Source organism: Astatotilapia calliptera, chromosome 9 (genome assembly GCF_900246225.1).
Source record: "Astatotilapia calliptera chromosome 9, fAstCal1.2, whole genome shotgun sequence".
Lineage (NCBI taxonomy): Eukaryota > Metazoa > Chordata > Actinopteri > Cichliformes > Cichlidae > Astatotilapia > Astatotilapia calliptera.
Genome location: NC_039310.1, coordinates 20,296,925 through 20,318,718, shown reverse-complemented (window position 1 = coordinate 20,318,718; position 21,794 = coordinate 20,296,925). Strand labels below are relative to the sequence as shown.

At 40.2% G+C, this 21,794-nt stretch overlaps 2 protein-coding genes across 3 annotated transcripts in view; both read left to right on the top strand.

The window, feature by feature from the left end:
• The window catches only part of LOC113029141 (voltage-dependent L-type calcium channel subunit beta-2-like), a 68,450-nt gene extending 50,575 nt beyond the window's left edge, over positions 1–17,875 (top strand). The window contains exons 4-13 of one of the 2 annotated variants that reach the window (XM_026179809.1): positions 4,346–4,468; positions 4,588–4,724; positions 4,849–4,925; positions 5,209–5,342; positions 9,136–9,216; positions 9,334–9,392; positions 11,965–12,074; positions 14,568–14,719; positions 16,446–16,541; positions 17,037–17,875. In XM_026179809.1, coding sequence (XP_026035594.1) covers positions 4,346–4,468; positions 4,588–4,724; positions 4,849–4,925; positions 5,209–5,342; positions 9,136–9,216; positions 9,334–9,392; positions 11,965–12,074; positions 14,568–14,719; positions 16,446–16,541; positions 17,037–17,312 — 1,245 coding nt within the window. In that variant the 3' untranslated portion in view covers positions 17,313–17,875. Of the gene's footprint in view, positions 1–4,345; positions 4,469–4,587; positions 4,725–4,848; positions 4,926–5,208; positions 5,343–5,546; positions 5,567–9,135; positions 9,217–9,333; positions 9,393–11,964; positions 12,075–14,567; positions 14,720–16,445; positions 16,542–17,036 lie in introns of both variants that reach the window. The other variant, XM_026179810.1, reaches the window with a different exon arrangement.
• A 463-nt stretch (positions 17,876–18,338) lies between these two features.
• Positions 18,339–19,660, top strand: LOC113028812 (histidine-rich glycoprotein-like; the record flags this gene model as incomplete). The annotated part of the gene is made up of 1 exon (XM_026179263.1): positions 18,339–19,660. A coding segment is annotated over one exon (744 nt), but the record flags the coding sequence as incomplete, so codon positions are not given.
• Positions 19,661–21,794: the final 2,134 nt, after the last annotated feature.

Here is a 21,794-nt window from a genome sequence, read left to right as displayed (position 1 = left end):
AAAAAAATGCACCTTACTCACCTTACTCAAAGCATGAACTAGTGTTGGACAGTTTAGCAAAAACCCATTTGCTAAACCCATCAAATAAGTTGATTCACACCAAAGCCAAAAACTTGTCATATCACTGCATGGTCTGCAAGTAGAGGACAAAAGAAGAATTGGCAGGCCTTTAAAAAACTAACAAACTACAGCCAATGAACAGAAACTAAAAGTCATGTCTTTAAGAAAAACAAAAGAAATCTGACAAGACCTGAAAGATCGAGCTTTGAGCTCTTCAGTTGATCCAGTCCTGATTACCGTTCACTGAAGCCTTGTTAGAAATGGTCTCAGTGGAAACATGGCTGTTAAGAAGGGAAACAGGGAGAAAAAGCTGAGGTCTGCCAAGTTACACAAAAACTGGACTGAAAATCAGTGGCAACAGGTCTGATGAAGTGATGAATCCAAATTTAAAGCTTTTACTCTGAATCATTGCAAGTATGTCTGGAGGAGCTCAGGAGAGAGGTACAACAGTGAGTGCTTACAGCCATCTGTAAAACATGGTGGAGGCTCTGTCATAGTTTAAGGGCTGGAATTCAACCAGCGGTGCTGGGGATCCTGTCAAAAGTAATGGAGTTATTAATGCAGAAAAGTACCGTCAGATTTTGGTCAATAGTGCAAAACCATCTGGAAAGCATCATCATTTTTTACCATGACAGAAACACACTGCTGATGTAGTAAAAACATACCTGGATACAAAACACACAGTGGAGCTCCATCAGAGTCCAGACATTATTGAAGCAGTGTGGCATCATTTCTACAAAGAAAATTACATAAAGAAATAGGGCTGGCAGCACTGTGCAAACATATCAGCCTATCAGCAACATTTTTGAATGTCAGTGAGTGATGCTTATCTGTTATTGGCTAAATGTTCAAATACGATATAAGAAAGAGTTCAAAGAATTCAAAACAGTTCAGTTTTATTCCAAGACAAAGACTTCTTTGTACAAATTTTTGCCTTGTATTAAATTTCTGCATCAAAATATAAATAAGTGATGGGCAGCTCAAGACTTTTGCACAGTACTGTAAAAGAAGAGTGACAGTTTGACATACATTGTATTGACAGCCAAAGACTGCTGCATAGTTTATGGTTGTTTTTATCATGTTGTCTTTTTGTTGGATATCAGCTGTATTTTCTAAATCTTCAGTCGCGTACTTGAAGTAATGGAGATTTCTTTTGCTGTAGATGAAGCCAATTTTCCCTCACTCTAGTTAAGTGTCACTCAAGAAGCTTTAACATAACAACCGTGAATGCAAAAAGCAATTTGACTATGTGGATGAAGGCTTGATTTATGAAAACAAAGCATAATCTCACTCCAACTATAAACTCCAGGCATAATAGGACTGCCAGCTGCAGTGGTCAAGTCAATATACAAGTATATACCAAAGGAGCCTTTGATAATTATAGAAACATCTTCCCACACGCTAGATTAATGATAGTTATGGTTTCCTTCACGTCATATAATAATAAATTTTACCAGTTCTCTGTACAGCCTAAGGCCGGCACGCAGAGCAGAGGGGAATTTATTTCAAATCGATCCACAAGATTCAAGGTGAAACAATGTGGGAAAATTAATTTATAGCGCAAGATCCTTGGCGTGTTGCTAAAGGAAAGGTTGTAGCATGCTAGAAGGCAACTCAACAACATCAAGGGCAGGTTGGTATAAGCAGAAAGAGGACTGGGAGGTATTACCTGATGAAATATGTATGGGGTGACGTGATATTGTGACTAGCTTCATCGGTTGTTAATTGGTTATGCCTCATAGGGTTCCCAGTTACAGACAGGGCTTCTCTTGTGCTGTTAATCTACTTCCTTATTCCCAGTCCTTTCTCTTTCATCTCCTTTTTTTTAACACTAAATCTTACTATTCCATGTCCTCTATTTTGCCCTCCTCCTCTCTTCTTTTTCTCACCCTGTCCCTAACCCTCCGCCTCTGTCCTTCTCCCTTACTCACTGCAGTATGGCATCCATAATGAAAGCCTGTGTTACGTAAGAAGCAACAGAGCCATATGGGCTCAGTCAGGAGGTGAGGAGATGCTGTTGAGCAGTGTCATTCTGAATAGACGCCACAGTCACCTGAAAGACAGGGTGGCACATCAAGAGATGTACGTGTGCATATTGTAAGTGCCATTAAGACTATAGAAAGAAAATGATGGATAACATGAAGGAGAGCAGCTGGAAGGGAGGAAAAAGGCCGCAGTCCAGGAGACTACTGAGAGAGCACACATATGTATACTAATGGACCTCATACCTTCATTCAGGCATGTGACTCATTGCATGCAAATGCCAAGGACTCTGTGTCCTCAAAGGGTCTTGGCAGTGCACACGCTGGATTGGATGATTTCCTCAATGGAGACGTCACACACACATACTCCAGTTTACAGCCATAGAATATTTACGTTGCTGCCTGCATGTGGGAAAATGATCTCAGGAGGATTTGACTAATGTATTATTTACACAGTCATTCATAGTTTATTGTGATTTCACACTAGTTGTGTTTCTCTGAGGCATTTATCTGATAGACTTGAAACTTGGAATAAATGTTTTGACCACTGGTTATGAACAGAGTAATGACGCGCCAATATTGTCACCACAAATAAAGTCACATTATCATTCATTTGGAGTCATGTAAGTGCTCTTGGTCATTTGTTTGTGTTCCCTGCGGAAGCTCACTGTATTTTTTTCTGAGAAGGTAGCTTTTTAACTGGGAAAATAGCTGCCTACCTGACAGAAAAGTTCACTGCAAGAGCAGTGGGACTGAATTAAAACAATGAAGCTGAAAGTCTGAAAGCAAATAGCAGCAAAAAACAGTCAGTTATGAACTAGCCAATGAACGAAGTGGAGCATTTATTAGTTGACTAGTCGGGAGTGGTGGCAAAATAATCTGTCTCCTAATCAGAAACTAAAAAGTTTAAAGTGTTTGTTGGGTTCATCTTCTCCCACGACTATTAAATCAGATAATAGAGCTTTTAAAATATATAGCATGAGCTCCACTTTTATCTATTATAAATCAGTTTTGGTTTCACTTTATGCTAAACCCAGTGGTAATAAAGATAAATGTGTTTTTCTTATACTTTCTGTCCACATTTTAATGCAGAAATCAAAATGGAAATTACCTCAGTGCGTTTTATTTTTGGGTTGCTAAGAGTAAATCAGATTGGGAGGAAACCGGCTGCAGCAGTCCAGACTTTTTGTGCCCCTTGAAGGCATTTTTTAGGAATCTGTAGAAAGTCCAACTCCATTATAGCATCAGCCTCTCTGATCTAGTGATCTCGGTTAGACCTCCAGCTAAATATTGCACATCCACTCTCTCATCTTGCTCCCTTTCACCTGCAGGTAAATGTTTAGCGTGCAAGTCTGGGCTGGGAGATTACTCTAAGCTAGATCCTTGTGCATTTATTTTGGCTTTTCAGTTGACTTCTGTCGTGCTTGTCACTCTGTCAAAGGCAGAGCAAATGTAATCTGGTTGAGGGCATGACCGTGTTGCCAACTGTTGAGGCTACTGCCGCCAGACTGGCTCCAAGATTATGTCCGAAAGCATTTTATGTAATTCTTAAAGGGATATGTGTCTTAAGTGGATATTCTGGGCTTGCAAAAACAAACCCAGAAACTAGTTTAGTGTTTGTATGTGAGCATATGATGTGATCCTTAATCTTTTGTAGCAGGGTAACGTGTCACTGTGGGCAGGGGAGGTTTTATTGAACGGTGCAGCTACATCAGTGCTGTTTCATGCAGTTTGTAGACAGTCAGCAGTGTTAGATTGTTATTTCCCTGCCTGGAAACATTTTATTAGCTTTATGCATTATCTCAATGACTTTTTGTCTTGAAGTAAAAGGTTTACAGTGATCGTATAAGGAGGTCAGTATTGATTCTGTCTTTGTAAAGAATGCTGGATTGATTTATGATTTACCATTTACGCAAGTGCTGATTTTGCTTGAGCGTACTTGTACTACTGGTGCTGCAGTTGGTAACATGTTGCATCATTTGAACTTGTAACATGTGAGTGCTGTAGCATGTAGCAGAGAGACAGAAAAGCAGGCAGCTCATTTGTGGAGAGAAGACTAGACGAAGTCTGGATGAGTCAGAGGCTGCTGATATCTCTCACCCGGGGTTATTTTTACACCTCACACAAAGACGAGGATCACAGCTTGGCAGTAGTGTTCGAAAAAGATTAGAATAAAAACTTTTAGCAACTGTCTCCCCACTCGTGTTAGAATCTGTGCTTGATTTCCTCCAGTTTGAAAGCAAATTATCGCTTGTGAAATCTGACATTTTCTTTTTTTTTCCCTCCTTTGTCCCTTCTGCTAGATCAAACCAGTTGCATTTGCCGTCCGCACAAATGTCAGCTACAGCCCGAGTCACGACGATGATGTCCCTGTGCCAGGCATGGCCGTCTCCTTTGAGGCTAAAGACTTCCTCCATGTCAAAGAGGTGAGCTAGAGGTGTTGTTCAGTACGCTAGTTTGTCGATGCCATATGGAAAGAAAGATGACAGCAGCAATAAAAAGGAGGATGTTTGAGATGACTTTCTTGAATTTTGTGTATGTGTAGAAGTACAACAATGACTGGTGGATAGGACGCCTGGTGAAAGAAGGCTGTGAAATCGGTTTCATCCCCAGTCCAGTGAAGCTTGAAAACACTCGTATCCTCCAGGAGCAGAGAGCCAAGCAGGGCAAGTTCCACTCCAGGTAAACAGACTCGTGCACACCAAAGTCCTTTGCTTTAGCTTTGAGATAATTTATTATGAATGTGCACATCATTAGATATTCAATTTTGTTGGCCTAATGTTAAAAAATTTATTTATCATTTCAGTAAATTGGGAGCAAACTCATCATCTAGTTTAGGTGAAGTTGTTCCTAACTCACGGAAATCTACTCCTCCTTCATCTGGTAAGCAGCTTCAGGGGTGAAAGTCCAATTTTGTATTTAATAGATTTGTTAGTATTTTGAATCAACATTTAGTCACTGAAATCCAGCTGTAGGTAAGATGTACGTGTTCCTAACCTCAGTAAAACAGACATTATTTTTGCCATAACTGTACTTTTACATGTTTCATGTACTTTTTGTGTAGTACCTACATTCTGTGCTACTTTCAATGTAAATCCTACCCGCTACCTGTGACCTCCTGTCTTCACCTCCATGTGACGATGCTCTTGTCTGTCTGTGTGGGTAGCCATTGACATAGACGCCACAGGCTTAGACCCCGAGGACAATGAGCTTCCAGTCAACCTGCGCTCCCCTAAAGCCAGTCCAAACACTGTCATGTCACCCCTAGCAAAAGAGAAACGAATGCCCTTCTTTAAGAAGGTAAACTCTACCTGAGCTACCTGACCCTCGCTTCTTCTCTATCCGTCCGCACGGCTCTGACTAAAATGCCTATGGCTGCTCAGCTACACGCAGCGCCCCTCCTGTTTGTCTACACCATCGTCCTTGTCCCTCGGCGTTCACACCACACTTAGCATGCATGCCTTTTCCTAACCTCTCTCTTTTTCCTCTTTCGTCTTGCCACAGCTAAACAGAAGCAGAAGTCGGTAAGTCTTTGTGTGCACCGCACCAGCACAGCAGGGTGTGGGGATAACCTTCATGGTCTGAGCTGTGAAAAACTCTCAATGCATTTCCTAAGCATAGACTCACCAATGTACTCACACTACTCACCGCTCCTGCCAGCCTGTGTGTTGTAATTGTTTTGTGTGTAAATTTGGGATCTCAGTGTGAACAGCTTGTTTCTTGGTGAGAGCTACAATTGATGAGAAAAGTAATGCCATGGTCCTATCTTTTATCAATATGAAGCTAGAGTATAAAGGCAAAGAGAATAAAAACAGAAAACATGAAAAGCCAAGAAATGATGATTGACAAATTAAAGGAAAGCTTGAATCCTAACCTCTAGAGTCAGGAGATATGGATGTTCTGTCAACATCATAAAAGTCTTCGTCTTCAGGACATGAGGGGTCACTGAATCATTTTATAAGCAAAAAGTGGTCCAAATCATATACTACAGCACCATTTGACCTTAGAACTGAAGAAGCTTCTCGGATGAGAGGTGAAACGTCTTCAAGTAACTTAAAGAAGTCCAGACGCTTTTCTTTGCAAGCTCCTTTGAAAATGTGCTGAAGCCTCCTCAGGGTGGCTCTGCTGACACATTTGATAAATGACAAAGATTAAAACTAAAGAAACTCCTGTTACATTTCATTTATGTAAGTAAAACATATAATATAGTTTGATCTTGGTTTTATTTTTAATTCATTGAAGTGTTATTTCAACTTAGTTTTGGTTTAGCTTTAGTTCACTATAACATAATCAGGTCCAATCCTCCAGCAGACTAACAGAAACATGGAGACTGCCAAAGCACACTGAAACCTGTTTCTTTATTTGTAACATATCTGTAGGTCAACATAAAAACCTCATAAAGCAGCAGCTTGTTGTTTCATGCACTTTATATGGATTAAGCAAAGAATAATGAATTTATAAGCATTTGTGGTGCTGATGGGCAGCTTTAGAAGAGTTGTATCATTCTTCCCATGAAACTCTCAGCAAGAACTCAGTGGGGCATGTCTTCGCCCATTCTTATGCTTCACTACTCATATTTTTCATTAGTGACAGCTGAAATAAATAAATGCTGTTTGCTGTGGGACTTAAGGATATAGTAGAGCTTGTTTCCCATGATTACAGTGACCATGTAATCTAGAAGTTAAATATGCTACTGAAAGGATTTAAGCTGAGCTACATTGTTCATTGATGGCATGTTAGTCAGCAGTAGTGCGCATCAGTTCCCACAGCGTCTCTGGGGAAGCTCACTGACGACAGCGAATGCTAGATAGAAAATGTTTAGAGCTGAAGGGATGAGTAAGACGGAGCAACAGACTGCAACAAGAAAGTCTAAATAAATCGTCTGAAACACTTATCGTAAAGATAACACAGATCGAAAGAACCGCCCGGACATGAGGACAAATAAGGGATGACTAAGAAAATAATGTCAGCAGTCCTTTTAAGTAGCCAGAGAAAGCAGAAGTAAACCTTCTCTCTGTTTCTCGGCTCAAACACGCTGTTCTTCCAGACAGCGGGACACAGAGGTATGAGGGTCATTGGCTCGCTGTCACAGACCATAATGCATTTCCTCTCTGAAACCACATGCTAATATTTGCAAGGATTAAGAAGACAGTCTTAAAAACATTATACACAAATTTCCACTAAAACAGCGAGTTCACTAAAAACACAAATGCAAGAATGTATCAGAAGTTTCAGTAGTTTATAAATGTATTAGAAAAATAATTCGAATAGGGTTGCAAATAAAAAAATTTCATCTCTATGAATCAACTATTTTTTTCTTTATTAATATATGCATGTTCACCGTAAATTGTAAAAATACAAAAGTATTTGTGTGATTATATCAGTCTATGATCTCTCATAAACATACCACATGACATTCTGCACCGGAGAGCCTCACAGTCAAACACCCAGTGTTCAGCCTTAAATTAACTGTATTGGTAATAATCAAAATCATTTTTATGTTTCTGTAATGATTAATTAACAGAATGCACCAGTTCAATCAAAACCATATTTTCAATGCATGTTATTCATGAATGTTCAAACTTACTGTTTTACAAAAAAGCCCCCATTGTAAAACACAATATGAGTGTTGTTGTTAGTGTTATTATGTACCTATTTATTTGCATTCCCAAAAAGAAAATGTAGTTTTAGTGGTTAAATGTTATGCTTGATTGATTCTTATTTTCTTCGAGGATTACAGTGTGCTGGATCAAATTTGGGTATAAAAACATGAATTCAGTTCATTTGCGTCATCAATAACAATATAATTTTTTACATTTCTAAAATATTATATAATAATAGGTGGTCTAATAAATATGCTAAGTGCTGCATGTGCATACTTGCAAGTATTTTTTAAGTGTAATTAAAGGCATCTTTATGGAAGCCCGTTTCCGCCACTAAAAAAAAAAAAAAGGATCCATAACTCAAAATTTCGAGTTATTTTCTCGAAATTTCGAGTTATTTTCTCGAAATTTCGAGTTATTTTCTCGAAATTTCGAGTTATTATCTCGAAATTTCGACATATTAACTCAAAATTTTGAGAAAAGCAACTCGAAATTTCGAGTTCGCGCTGCCAATCAGTAATCTACGTGAATGACGTCATTTCCATGTTACCCGGAAGCTGAAGCCCTCAGCTACAAATGCTACAGCTAAGCTACCGGTATTACATCCAGTCGTGAATGCACAGATTGCTGAGTGTTTTCAGCCTGGCTTCACAAATGATGAAATCCCTGTGTTATTAGCTGAATCACATGGTGTTACTATCAGCAAACATACTTTAATTTGTTGGGATCCGTTTTTGAGTGCGCGGTCCTGCGCCATATGCTTCCGTGTAACAAGAAAGCGACCTCATTCACGTATATTTTTGATTGGCAGAGCTAACTCGAAATTTCGAGAAAAGTAACTCGAAATTTCGAGTTATGGATACTAGCTTCTTTTTTTTTTTTAGTGGCGGAAACGGGCTTCCATACATCTTAGAAGGCATCACATAAAAGAAAAATAACTGTTTATATTATGTGCAAAAGTCACATCATGGACTGTGTTGACCTCATAATAAGGTCAGTCGAAGTGTTGATTAAAAACAGGCTGTTCCACAAACTGAGGTCCGTTTTTGTCCGTACAGCAGTGAGCGAGTTTTTCTAACTGTGTCCTAATTTTGTGTTTTCAGTCAAAGCTTCTGTTGATCTACTCGGGCTTCTTTCTCACTCCCTGACTAACCTTTCCTATCATTTAGCTTCCCTTTTATTCAGCGGAATTAGAACCATGACACGAGAGACTCGATCTGACATACATAAATATTTTTCGTTTATGGTAACCTCCTTTGAAGTGTCATCATTAAAGTTTCTGCAGCAAACTGCCAAATCGGTTATAAATCAAAGCTTGTTTGTTTTTTTTCGAACCAGCTCGGACGTCCCGTTTCATGGTTCATAATGTTTCAGTGCTTTTAAAATGTCTACTTCGTTGTTTTTCCACCCCCTTAAGTGATTTGTGATGGTGAGCGTTTACTTTGTCTCCATAAATGTGTAACTGTTTTTCTTCTTCTCTCCTTCTGAAGACGGAGCACATTCCTCCGTACGACGTTGTGCCTTCCATGCGGCCTGTGGTTCTGGTTGGACCGTCACTGAAGGGCTACGAGGTGCATCAAAGCTTCAACTTTCCAAACACAACACTGAATTTTCTTTAGTATTTTCTTTAGTAGTTTAGAAAACCTGACTCATTGACTCTTGTTCTCTCTCCTGAATCTCGTTTGCAGGTGACAGACATGATGCAAAAAGCGCTGTTTGACTTTTTGAAACACAGATTTGAGGGAAGGTAAGCTTCCTGTGACCTTTTTAAAAACACAAGCTCCCATCCCGCTTCCTTCCTCACTCTTCTAAGTCTATAGGCTGGTATTTATCTCTCCCTCGAGGTTAGCTGAGGGAGTGTGTAACAAGTTTGTTTGGCCTGGAGATGTGTGCCGCTGCTTTAAATAGGCCCTCTCCATGTCCTTAATAGGCCATAATGGGCCCTAGAGCCGAGCAGGATTCTCCTTACTCAATGCTGAGTCCATCCTCCCACCCGGAGCAGAGAGGTTTTTTAGTTTAGAAGTTGCACAACACGAAGATCCACTCAGATCATCAGCAGCTGCGGAGAATACTGTTTGATCTGCTGATTTGTTTTAAACAAATTTACACCTGTAAGTAATTCCCTGCTGCTGCTCTCTGACATTTGTCTTTGATTTGGTGTTAGTTTTTCTTAGTTGGTTTGGCACAGTTTTCACCTGGCAATCGAGATTCCTACGCCGTGTGCGAGTCTCAAATGCACAGCGCATTTTTATATGCGCTCTCTTGTTGCTTTGGTACAGAATCCTCAGTTATGGGCTGCAAAAGACATGTTTTTTCATAAGCATACACATGTTATAAATCCTCAAAATGTATAAAATAAATGTTTAAATTATTAAACTTTAATTTATCTTGTGTAAAGTTCGTGTTACTAAAGTTAGTAACATGCCCAAACTCAAATATAAATACATACTGTTCATAGCGCTGTTTCCGGAGTTTTACATGTTTGATTTCTATTCAGTGCAGTTTCGTTTAGTTCCCACAGTGGATGTGCTCTTTTCACTTCAGTTTTTGTGTTTTTCGCTAGCTTTAGTGTTCGTTTTTGTTATTGACATGGGTGGTTTTGCCGGAGTTTCAGAGCAAGACGTGACACAGTACAGCAAAGCAAACAACTACAGACAACCACAGTCACACAGACATCTCAGTCCCAGTAAACATATGCACCAAAGCCTCGTCAGCCTGACAGCGTTTGACACGTTTGACCGAGCCGACAAAGACTTAAACTGAAAACATTTCTCGTATTTTTTTTTTATTTAGTTTTGTAGGGACAAATATTATTTTAGTTCGTTTTATTTCAGTTAATGTTTTTCCAGCAAATACAGATCAGACATTAACAACATCCACATGGTTTTTATGTGGGATACTTTTCCTTTATTTATATAACACAGCAGATAGACAGAGGAAAGAGAGGGGAGGAATGGCATGCAGCAGAGCTCCCCGGGTGTTCAACCACTGACTGAGCTGTTAAGGCTCTTTAGCTCATGTTCGTTGTATCTACAAAATCTGGAAAAGTTAGTGAAACCATGCACAGCACTCCCCAAAACACCTCCAAATGTCTGCAGGGAAGGGTGAGCAGTTGTGATATAGTATCAGTATTGACAAACTGTTTGCATTTGATGAACACGATCAATGAAAAACAATACAATACGACTTCATTGTCCGCTTAGGGAAATTCGTCAGGGACTGAAGTGCTGTCACAGAAGCTGCCTTTGCAACAAGTCAATAAGCATTAAAAGAAAAGAGAAATAAATAAATAGATGAAGAACATTAGTGTAAAGTATATTTTCTTGGCATTTGTGCTCGTGTTAAGATGTAATCATTAATGGTGTCCCAGTTGGTTGAGCTGTAATGGTAACAAGTCACATTCTTCTTTTAGTAGAACAGGGGTGGTGGATTTTTTTGTTTGACTAACTAGGTCATGGTTTCTCAAAGGAATTGCTGCTGAGTTCTTCAGATGTATTTTTGGAAGCGTTGAGCATCGCAAAGCAAGTGCTGTTCAACTGCAGTATATTTAATAGAGAAGCAAACATTTCTACAACCAGTATCTCTAATTCTGGGAAACCAAACATCAACAAAAACAAGCAGCACTGCACAGCAGAGGTTAAACGTGTAGATTTTAATTTAGAGTGAACTGTCCCTTTACCCTGGAGTTCCTGTGTGTAGGACACCACCTTTATGACACGAGAGCCTTTACTTAAAGCAACAATGAAGGGAAGTCTCATTTTAGTCACATATACGCCGATCTGGTATCACATTTTGAACACTGACGGGTGAGGTGAATAACACTGATTATTATCATCATGGCACCTGTTAGTGGGTTGGTGGGATACATTAGGGGAACATTAGGAGACTAAGTCAGAGCAACTCCAAAACTGCAGCTATTGTGGGCTGTTCCCGGTCTGCAGTGGTCACTATCTAGTGATCCTCTTTCCGATCCAACAGACAAGCTATGGTAGCTCAAATTTCTGAAGAAGTTAATGTTGGTTGTGGTAGGAAGGTGTCAGAATACACAATGCATTGCAGTTTTTTAGCTGTTTAGCAAAGCAGGGACCAACACACTATTAGCCAGGTGGCCATAATGTCATGCCTGATCGCTGTAGCCTAAATGTTTATAGTGAGCATGATGCAGGGCTTTCAATGACGTGATGATTGTTCTTAATGCTTTGAGAACTGCAGCAGTGTTTCAGGAAATGTGCTCAAGCAGTGGATAAAAACTGCTGCCCTCAGCAACATCTCGTTTTAAGCCCAGATCTACTGATTACTTCTCCCATTTCTCGTGACAGAATATCAATCACTCGAGTCACGGCGGACATCTCTCTTGCCAAACGCTCGGTCCTGAACAATCCCAGCAAGCACGCCATCATCGAACGCTCCAACACACGCTCAAATTTGGGTAAGTTTCTTAGAAAACTCTACACCTGGGAACATCTGGTGTTTTGATTCATAATGTTTTCAAGGAGACCAGCTTACGTAGCAAAAAGGAAGGAAACGATTAAAGAAACTCTTGACAATGGTAACGATAACTCTAGACGGCCCTGAATGGCCTTGGCTGGCCTCTTTTGTTTGGGATGAAAGATGGAGCGCAAACATGCAGTAATAAGTTCAAGAGCTGCTCTGATTTGACTGAGGTTGATTGGGGTTTAGATGTGATTAGAATGAAACAGATTCCGGAGTCAAACAGAGGTGACAAGGCTAATCTCTGCTATGTATCACCAGAAGCATCAGTCAGCAGCCACAGCAGAGGAAGAAGGCAGGAAAAAGCATAAAATAGAAGCACATCGTGTGTTAAAAGTGCAGTTTTTTAATGATTACAGAGAGCCGCCACACTATAACTTTGACTTTGTTCTTCTTCAGATAACGAAGTCTTTGTCAAACCTACTTTTTCATTTAATATACTAAACATAAAGCTTTTAAAGTTAAGGACCACTCAGGGTGTGTTTTGTCATTCTTTTGTTCTTATTTTGTCTCTCAAAGCTTTTGTTTTCCTGCCAAAAGAGCAAAGAGTTATGCATTTGCTTTCTATGTAATTTAAGGCTTTTTAAGAGAATTTTACCATCAAAAGTGACATTGGCTTGAAGCTGTGCTCCTTTAAGATGGATGAAATGATTTCAGGAAAAGTTGGAAACACGTGAAACTGGTGACCCTCTGTGGCATTTTTAAGTTGGAAAATGAGATTTTGAATGAGCTGTTAGGCTGGAATGTTTTCATGTTATCTTCAGACTGTCGGGACTGGAAGTCATGGAGCTTGGCCGTGATTTCTCTCCGGACTGGGCCTTCCTGAGTTATTTGTAGGATTGTTTTTGCAGTCACGTCGTCATCTGCTGGAGTGGGAGTTGTGTGATGTAAGAGTCGGTATCTGTTAGAGGTAACATAATGTGGCTCCTCACTCACTCAGAGCTATTAGTCTCCAAGCCGTGTCCCTGAAGTCATGATGTCTTTTGAATATTTAAGTCTCTGTGAGGCAGAAAGAGCTATGCCCTAAATCACTGATGCAGGCTCAGATTTTTAAAAGGCGTACTATATGACTAATGGACTCTGAGCAGTCATAAAAATTCATCTTTAATAATAACTAATAATCATTTTTTTAGCCACGCTTTCAGTGTGGCTCTAGGGATCCACATTAAAATGGGATGTCTCAACAACTAATGGATGGATTGTTGCAAAAATTTGCGCAGATATTCAAAATAAATTGAAATCACACTTGGGATCCTTTTTAATCTAGTGCCATCGTCAGGTATAAATCTGTCAAATATATATTTGTACAGTGGTGGATGGTCACATTAAACATGCTCCTAGTTTCCAGTAATGAGGCCAGCAAAAGTAAGGCAAGTAATCCCTATGAGCCAAAAGACAATGTTTTTTACACTCATGGATCTGTATGACATCACTTGTGTTTACGAGAGGCAGCCAATTACAAGAGTCAGCTTAAAGAGAGAGGGGGTGGAGCTAAAACAACTTCTTTCAGACAGTAGATGAACTTAAGGCATGCATCATTGTTCGGTTTAAGATAAATAAGGAGTATTTTTAACTTTAAATCATACACAGCTACTCTAGGATAGTCCATAATAAAATATGGAGTTAGGAGTATCTTTAATATTGTGAATATTTTGCAATAAATTAAGCATAAATATTAATGGGGCCTATTATGTTCATTTTCTGTCATCCTAGCAGAGAGCTGATCTGCGATAACAAACTCAGCTGTTAAAAGACGAGATCATTTTTGTTTTTATTCTTTTTGTTTTATCAGTAATCATGAAATATATTTGCACAGGCACATCAAAACAACTTGTGAGGTGTTTTTAGATGACACTACAAGATTTGTGATGTCTTTGAAAGTCAGCAACAGAGGATATATTGGTGTTAATCGGGGTTTCGGAAGTGAACTTAATCATTAAGGGGATCTGGTAAGAATGCATGAAAGAAATCAGCTATTAAGTTATGATCTGGTGCATGAAAGTTTATTTATCCAACTTTAAATTAATTGCAGTTGTGAGTATGAATGGGGAAACAACACCAGTGGACTGCTCAGTGTGGAAAATAAACAAAGACAAGATTAGACTTAAGCCTCTTGGTCATAAACTTCCATAAACATAAATATAGTTATTGGTTATGCTAACAAAGAAATGGCTAAGTTGAACTTGAGTAGCAGGATTGTCGCCCAATGAGAAGGTGAAAAAGAGAGTGCAGATTTTGAGTAAGGAGTGAAAATAGGGGGATTTCAATCAAGTGGCAAAGAAAGAAAAGAGGAAGTGTGCCACTGATAAACAAAGTGCAAAACAAACCAGTGTTACACAAGCTACTATCATGATAAATCCCCCTGACGACTGATAAGAAATAATTTCCTGCTCTGAAAAGAATAAACCCAGACCTCTGTGTCTCCCTTCAGCTGAAGTCCAGAGTGAGATTGAGCGAATTTTCGAATTGGCGCGGACGTTACAGCTGGTGGTTCTGGACGCCGATACCATCAACCACCCGTCACAGCTGGGAAAGACTTCCCTCGCCCCCATCATTGTCTACGTCAAGATCACCTCACCCAAGGTAAGAGAAATGATGTCTGTAGGAACAGAGAGGAACAGATGCACTTGCCAGTGTACATGTGCTATGATGGAAAATAAGGACAGTGAGAAAACAGCTCAGCAGATGTTCCCTGTACTCTCATAAACGTGTTAGTCAGCTCCGCTAGTTTATGTGTGTCTGTCTTCACGTCGTCCTGTCTTGTCACCGCTTGTATTGTCTCTCTGCAACTGCTCTCTGGCTTTAAATCCAGCATGTCAGATGTGACTGCTACTTTGAGAGTGAGAAAATGCGTGAGAGGACTGATTCATCACTTCGACCTTCAACAAGTGTACAAAAGGCTCATGAGTCAGTGATCAATAAAAAGCACATCTCAGAAAATGAGAGAAAGCAATAGCTGATGAACAGACACGAGATGCCAGCTTTAAATCACAGTGGCAGCAGATTAAATCACACTCGAAGTGGGGAAAATAAATTGCTCTTTATCACCTGGCCTCTTAATTACACCCAACTGCTGCTTCTTATACACTAAGTGTAACTTTTAATATGTTGTATTTGTATAAATCACAGTTAAATGAGTAGAATTACTCAACTTCATTAGCAACTGCACAAATGAATGTAAAGACATCGTACGAGCTAAATATTCTGTATCAAAAGTAAAAATAGTCAAAATTGCTGCATTAAATTATTTCAGGCAACACTACTGTTTAATTTTCATGCCTCCCAAAATGGTCTTGGATGTGGCAGCATTTATTTTGGGAAGGTTATATTTATTTATGACATACACAAAGTCTATTTAATGACAGACGTTTGACATTAGCCATCAAATATCACCACGTGGCACGAACCTGGTAGTTTGTGGAAAATATTGAATGTTTATTCTACAGTAGTAGCACATTGCAGCCTGCCGCACACATAAAACAAAAGTATATTTCAATACAAAAAGTAGTTTTCATATCATATTTATATATACTCTATATGCACAGTTGTACAGAGATGCAGGGGGTCCCACTGTTGCCTCTCAGCAAGAAGGTCATGTGTCCGAAGGTGGCCCGTCGAGTGGAGCTTCTTCCCACAGTCCAGATACATGCATGTTATGTTAACTAGTGATTTTAAATTGACCATAGGCATGGTTGTGACTGGTGACCTGTCTCTGGTATGCCCCGCCTTTCACCCTGTGACAGCTGGGTATGATAAATGGATAGTTGGATGGATATCCAGTATAACCACAAATAAATACAGTGTGCTGGTGTTAAAATGAGCAGGGTTATTGTTTATTATCTTTTTCACAAACTAGTTAGCAACTTACTGATAGGAGGGAAAAGAGTTATGCTTTTTCTGCATTGTTTTCTGTAAACAAACAAAAATCCCACATGCTGACTGGACAACATACCCGATGATACTCTATATTTCAAGAACAGATTATAATCACCAAGAGAAATATATTGGTCAGGCTCTAGATATCATATATAAGTGCCAATGGCAGATTTAATTGACCAGTTGAGCCTTAGGATTTGAGGTTTTCAACCCACATTTATGGGGTCTCATCTAAAAATGGGTTTTAAAAATTCATTACTATCTATCTGTAGTGCTGTAAAATGAATCCTTCTAAGATTACATTAATTGTCCACCTCCAAAAGAAGCTCCTGTTTAAAGCTGAGAAACTTGTGTGCTGCACGCACAAAGCTTTAATTTAAGTTTGTCAAAAACAGCCGTGACCTTCTTGCCTTTCGTCCTCATTTGCCTTCAGGTGTTACAGCGGCTCATCAAGTCCAGAGGCAAGTCGCAGGCCAAACACCTCAATGTCCAGATGGTGGCCGCCGACAAGCTGGCTCAGTGCCCTCCTGTAAGTCTCCACAGCGGACCGAAATTACTGCCAATTTTAATCCAGTGTGTGAAATAACTTGGAGTTTTGTTCTTTTTGGCTCTGGGTTTTAATTTGTGCATATCTGAAGTCAGGTTTTGTTTATTCCTTTATAATTTCTGCCAGTTCTATTTCCGTCCCTCTCTAATCTGCTTACTTATTATTTTAGAAAATGAGGCAAACCCTCCAGTATTGTGAAAGCGGAGGTTTAATTTCATTTAAATAGCAGTCAGTATCTTTAGGGATTTACAGTTTAAGATTTTCTGCAAAATGAATACTTAATGTTATCTAGTGTCTAATCCTGTGAGTTGTTTCTAACTTGCCCCGATGGTTTTTTTATCGTTTTTTGTTTCCTTAAAGATCACTTTAAGTCTTTTAATGTGAAGTTCCACATCAGCGCTGGCTGGTTTTGTTGACCCTGTCATGTCTCCGTTCCATTTCCTTCAACTCTGACTGCGCCCGTTTCGCCTTTCGCAGGAAATGTTTGACATCATTCTTGATGAGAACCAGCTGGAGGACGCATGTGAGCATATGGCCGATTACCTGGAGGCCTACTGGAAAAGCACTCACCCCACCAGCTGCAGCCCCCCTGACCCAGTGCTAGCAAAGCTACCCACAGCCAGCCTGCCCTCCAGCACGGCCCCGGTCTCTGGCGTGCAGGTACAAGTGCTGAGCATACTCTGGGCCAAGGGAGGCCATGGAAAAGGAGGGGATCCAGAAGTGTGGGAGGCAGGATTAGAAAGGAAGAGATGAAAGAAATCAGAGCGTTGAAGAATTACAAAATGTTGTAGTTTGCATCTACAATGTCTGCTAAAAGTCTTTACTTTTCTCATATTATGTTATTCTTTAACATATGCACTACAGGTAATGTGTAAATTAAGAATAATCTACTTTATCTAGGATAGGTACAAGGGTATGAAATACTAAGGAAGAAACTGAATTTAAAATGCTCTACAAGAACCTTCTGATGCATAAAGAGGAACTAGATCAGAGAAAACATCAAATATAAAAGGACGAACAGGAGCTGACAGCAAGAAAAGAGTTAGCAGAGACAAAACACGCTTCAAGAGATGGGAACAAAATTCATATTAACAGGTCAAAACAATGCTGTTATCACGTTCAGTTGATTAATCGTGGCTGATGCTGATGATACAGGAGACCCCTGAAGTTTAACTACCACAAAACATGTAAAACTCAATAGAATAAAAACAGTTTAGAGACAGTTTGGACGTAGACAGAGAGCTGGACTTTAGTATTTAACATGAAATCATTTATTTTACTTTTAATAGTTCCTTTTCTAATGTAGTTCCTTTTCAGCTCAGCTCTAAACCATTGTTTTTGTTTAATATATTTTATAACAACCCTCACCGTTATGGGCAGTTTCAGTCATCTGTAAATGCTGCATAATCCCCTTATCTGCCCTTTCTCTATCCACTGCCATCACAATGTAAGACTGAGAGCGAAGAAAACGCTGATATTGATGAGGAGCAGGAGTGAGCTTGTATTTGCTAGTGTGGTAAGTGCGGCGAGGTCGAGTGATGAAAGCTGAAGCCGAGGAGCACGCCTTGCTTTTTTTGAGTTCTTACTCCTGGGTCAGAGTCGGCCGTGAATGGATTTGACGAGAAAGCGTGTGTGTTCAAGTGTGACATCTTCTTCTTTGTAGTTCTGTGTGAATTTTGGTGAAACAACTGGGGTGGTGTGATTTTTAGTTTGCGTGTGCTTGCTGTGATGTTTTCTGGTTTTGTATGTGTCATCGTACTGACTGATGTGTGTCGCTAATCTCAGGGAAACAGTACAGAGCAGAAGGGAGATAAAGTGGAGGGGAAAGGCTCCAGAGAGGATTACCAGCACCACCATCACCGTCACCACCATCATCACCACCACCAGAGCCTGGACCAGGGCGATGCTGACGCAGAGGGGGAGGAGGAGGGCAACGAGGAGGAGAGGCCTCTTAGGACAGAGTCATCCAGGAGATCCCAACACGTCCACCACCGGTCATCTTCTACCAGGACTGAACACCACAACCACCATCACCACCACCACCATCACAGCAGTAAAGCCAAGGGCCTCTCCCGGCAAGAGACTTTGGACTCTGAGACCCCCGAGAGCAGGGAGAGCCGAGAAAGTCGAGAGAGCAAGGACTCGGCTTGTACTGAGCCACGCACTCAGCGTCTTCAGCAGGAAGAGGAGGACGATGAGGATCAAGGGGAGGGGCATCCCCAGCAGCAACAGCATTACGAGCCACTGCCCCACCGGGACCACAACCACCATCACCACCACCACCATCACCGCAGCGGGGCGGACGAGGCCGGTCACAGCACGGGACACCAGCGCTCCAAAGAGCGCGAACAGGACCACAATGAGCGGAACAAGCAGCGCTCTCACCACCACCACCGGCCAGCACGCGACCACCACCATCACTACTACGACCGGGACAGAGAGAGGGACAGAGAAGGGGAGGTAGCTCCAAAAAAGAGGGGTGAGGCAGGGGAATGGGCCAGAGACTCATACATCCACCAGTGACAGACCAGAACCCCTCCCAAGGCCCTCCTGGACTCTGTTCTGTCCTCCCATCGTGCTGCTATACCCTGAAAAACCACAGCATCCTATTTATGTACACTTCTTTGTAAATGCTGTTGCATCTTTTTCAATGGCAGGATTTTGATTACATAGATACAAATATAAATATATGAATATATGTATGTGTGTATCTATGCATAGACGTTGTTTATGTGTGGATATGCATGAATATTCTCAAATATGCATATTTTAAACCTGTGTTTGATAAAGCATGACACAAAAGCAGAATTTTTTCTGTACTGAGCTGTGCTTTCTGTGATTAGCATTATAATTTTTATTGTTTCTAATATTATTATTATTATTATTAAGTTGTATTGCTTGCTACCACTTGAATAATTTGTTCCTTCAGACTACTGCGAGGGTTGACCAGCCATCATACTTTGATGTTGTAGTTGCAGAATAGTTTGACACTTTGGGAAATAACACTTGCCTACATAGTTGCCAGTTTATTATGTACACCTAATGAGTGTAGGGCAGCACGGTGGCACAGTGGTTAGAACTGTTGCCGCACAGCAAGAAGGTCTTGAGCTCAATTCCACCATCAGGCCAGGGTCTTTCTGTGTGGAGTTTGCATGTTCTCCCCGTGTTTGCGTGGATTTCCTCCAGGTACTCCAGCTTCCTCCCACAGTCCAAAGACATGCAGTTTGTGGGGATAGGTTAACTGATTAATCCAAATTACCCATTAGTGTTAATGTGCGCGCGAATGGTTGTCTGTCTCTCTGTGTTAGCCATAACACTTCCCATAATTACATTGAAAACTATAGAAACTACTCATTTTCTAAGTAGTCTGCTTGTACACCTCTGGACTGCTTTCAGAGCTGCTCCTGTTTTTAGTTTTAGGTCACTTGAGACCTTGCACATTTGTGCTGATTTAACCACAAACCTCAAAAGAGCTTCTGTTTTAAACAGATCAGCTTTAAGGTTTATCATGATTGTAACTCATCGTGATAATTAGCTTTCAGGCTACAACCAAGCAACCAAACAGAGTCCAACCCCAGTGACAGTGCTTTAGGTCAGGACCATGCTCGTTTTTGTCTTCATATTTTCAAGATTCACATAGTTGTCAGTTTATCCACCAGGACCAGACTGTTTTACGAATGTTCTGAGGCACGCATTTGTGGGGAGAGGACCTGAATGGTGGCCTGTACCATCTATAAATGTCCTACTACAAATAGTCTGAAATACACTTAAAATAGCAGCAGTTCTTGAAGTGATCAAGGGGTCCACAAGGAGACAACTTTGATTGGTAGACTGGACAAAACGGCAGACACAAATCCCTTTTGGGGTTTTGTCAAGAAGAAAATCCAGTGTAAAAACTCTACCAAACCTACCCACTGTGAGTAAGGGATCAGCCAAGCGTAGCATCTCTAAGAAGCTTAACAGCTTTCAGTACTTTAGTAAGTATAAATCACAGATTTGAGAATAATCATAAAGTTGAATCAATGACTGTTTGATTTAAAAAATAACTGAATACTATACTCTTCATAAATGCAGCACTGTTATATCAGACTGCATTGATTTTTAGCAGGTGAAAAACTTGATACCACTCTCATATCTGTAGGAATGTAGAGCCAACAGCAGGTTAGCTTAGCACAAATAAACAGGAGGAAAGAGCTCATGTGAACAGTTTCTCTGAAGGTAAAAACCACCTACCAGCACCTCTAAAAGCTCAACAATTACCATTTTGTGTTGGTGAAATCTGTACAAACCCTACAAATAACAGGTTGTGGCATTACTGGGGGAGGGGGATTCGTATATGAGAGTGGTATCGCTCTAACTCTAACAGCGTATTTCCCAAAGTGTCAAACTGCTCGTTTTATGTTCATCACTTACTGCTTAGTTTCTTTTTTTGATTCCACGGGTTTTAGATGTTACGTTTTAACATATTCATGCCTTCTTGCAGGCGCACCTTAGTCTTGCCTTACAAGACAGACAAAGAGTTCTCCAGTAACTTCCTCTCAACACATGCAGTACTGTTCTTTGTATGGGTCCAGAAACATTTTATAACATTGGAACAGGCTTTTTCACATTGGTTTCAAGTGAAAGGGATTTGATATAACATTCCCACCAAATCGTAGGTCCTGATGATTCATCTTGGATTAATCCTGACCCCTTTTCTAACGAATTCCATTTAAGTCCTACTTTGATTTCTTAGTACAAACAATGCTAATTTTAGGATTTGTTGTTCAGTGTGGGTATTTCTGAAATTCCAAAGAAACAAAAATAATTCCAAGTGTTTACCAGATAAATATTGCCTTTAAGTTTTTGCCCTCTTTTCACTCTTCTGATTAAAATACAGGATCTGGTTAATGGATTTGGGGATATTTTACCTGCTCTATATGCCTGAGTCAACAACATCATCAAAACCTGAATAGACTTTAGTTGATCTTTGAGTCCGTGCACTCTGGCCCTCTGTTTACACACCATCTCCTCACCTTTTTTTTAAATGTTTTTTTTGCCTGATAATTGTAATTATAAAAACTCGTCCATTTCTATGCTACATTGGTAGCACTACAGATTTTATAACAGTGTACATGTGTACATATTGCATAAATACGAAGAATAAAGTTGGAAACAAACGACTGACGCAGTGGGAGACCGTTTTGATGTTTGTGTCAGCAGAAGACCCAGACAGAGGAGGGAAACGGTGCGTCT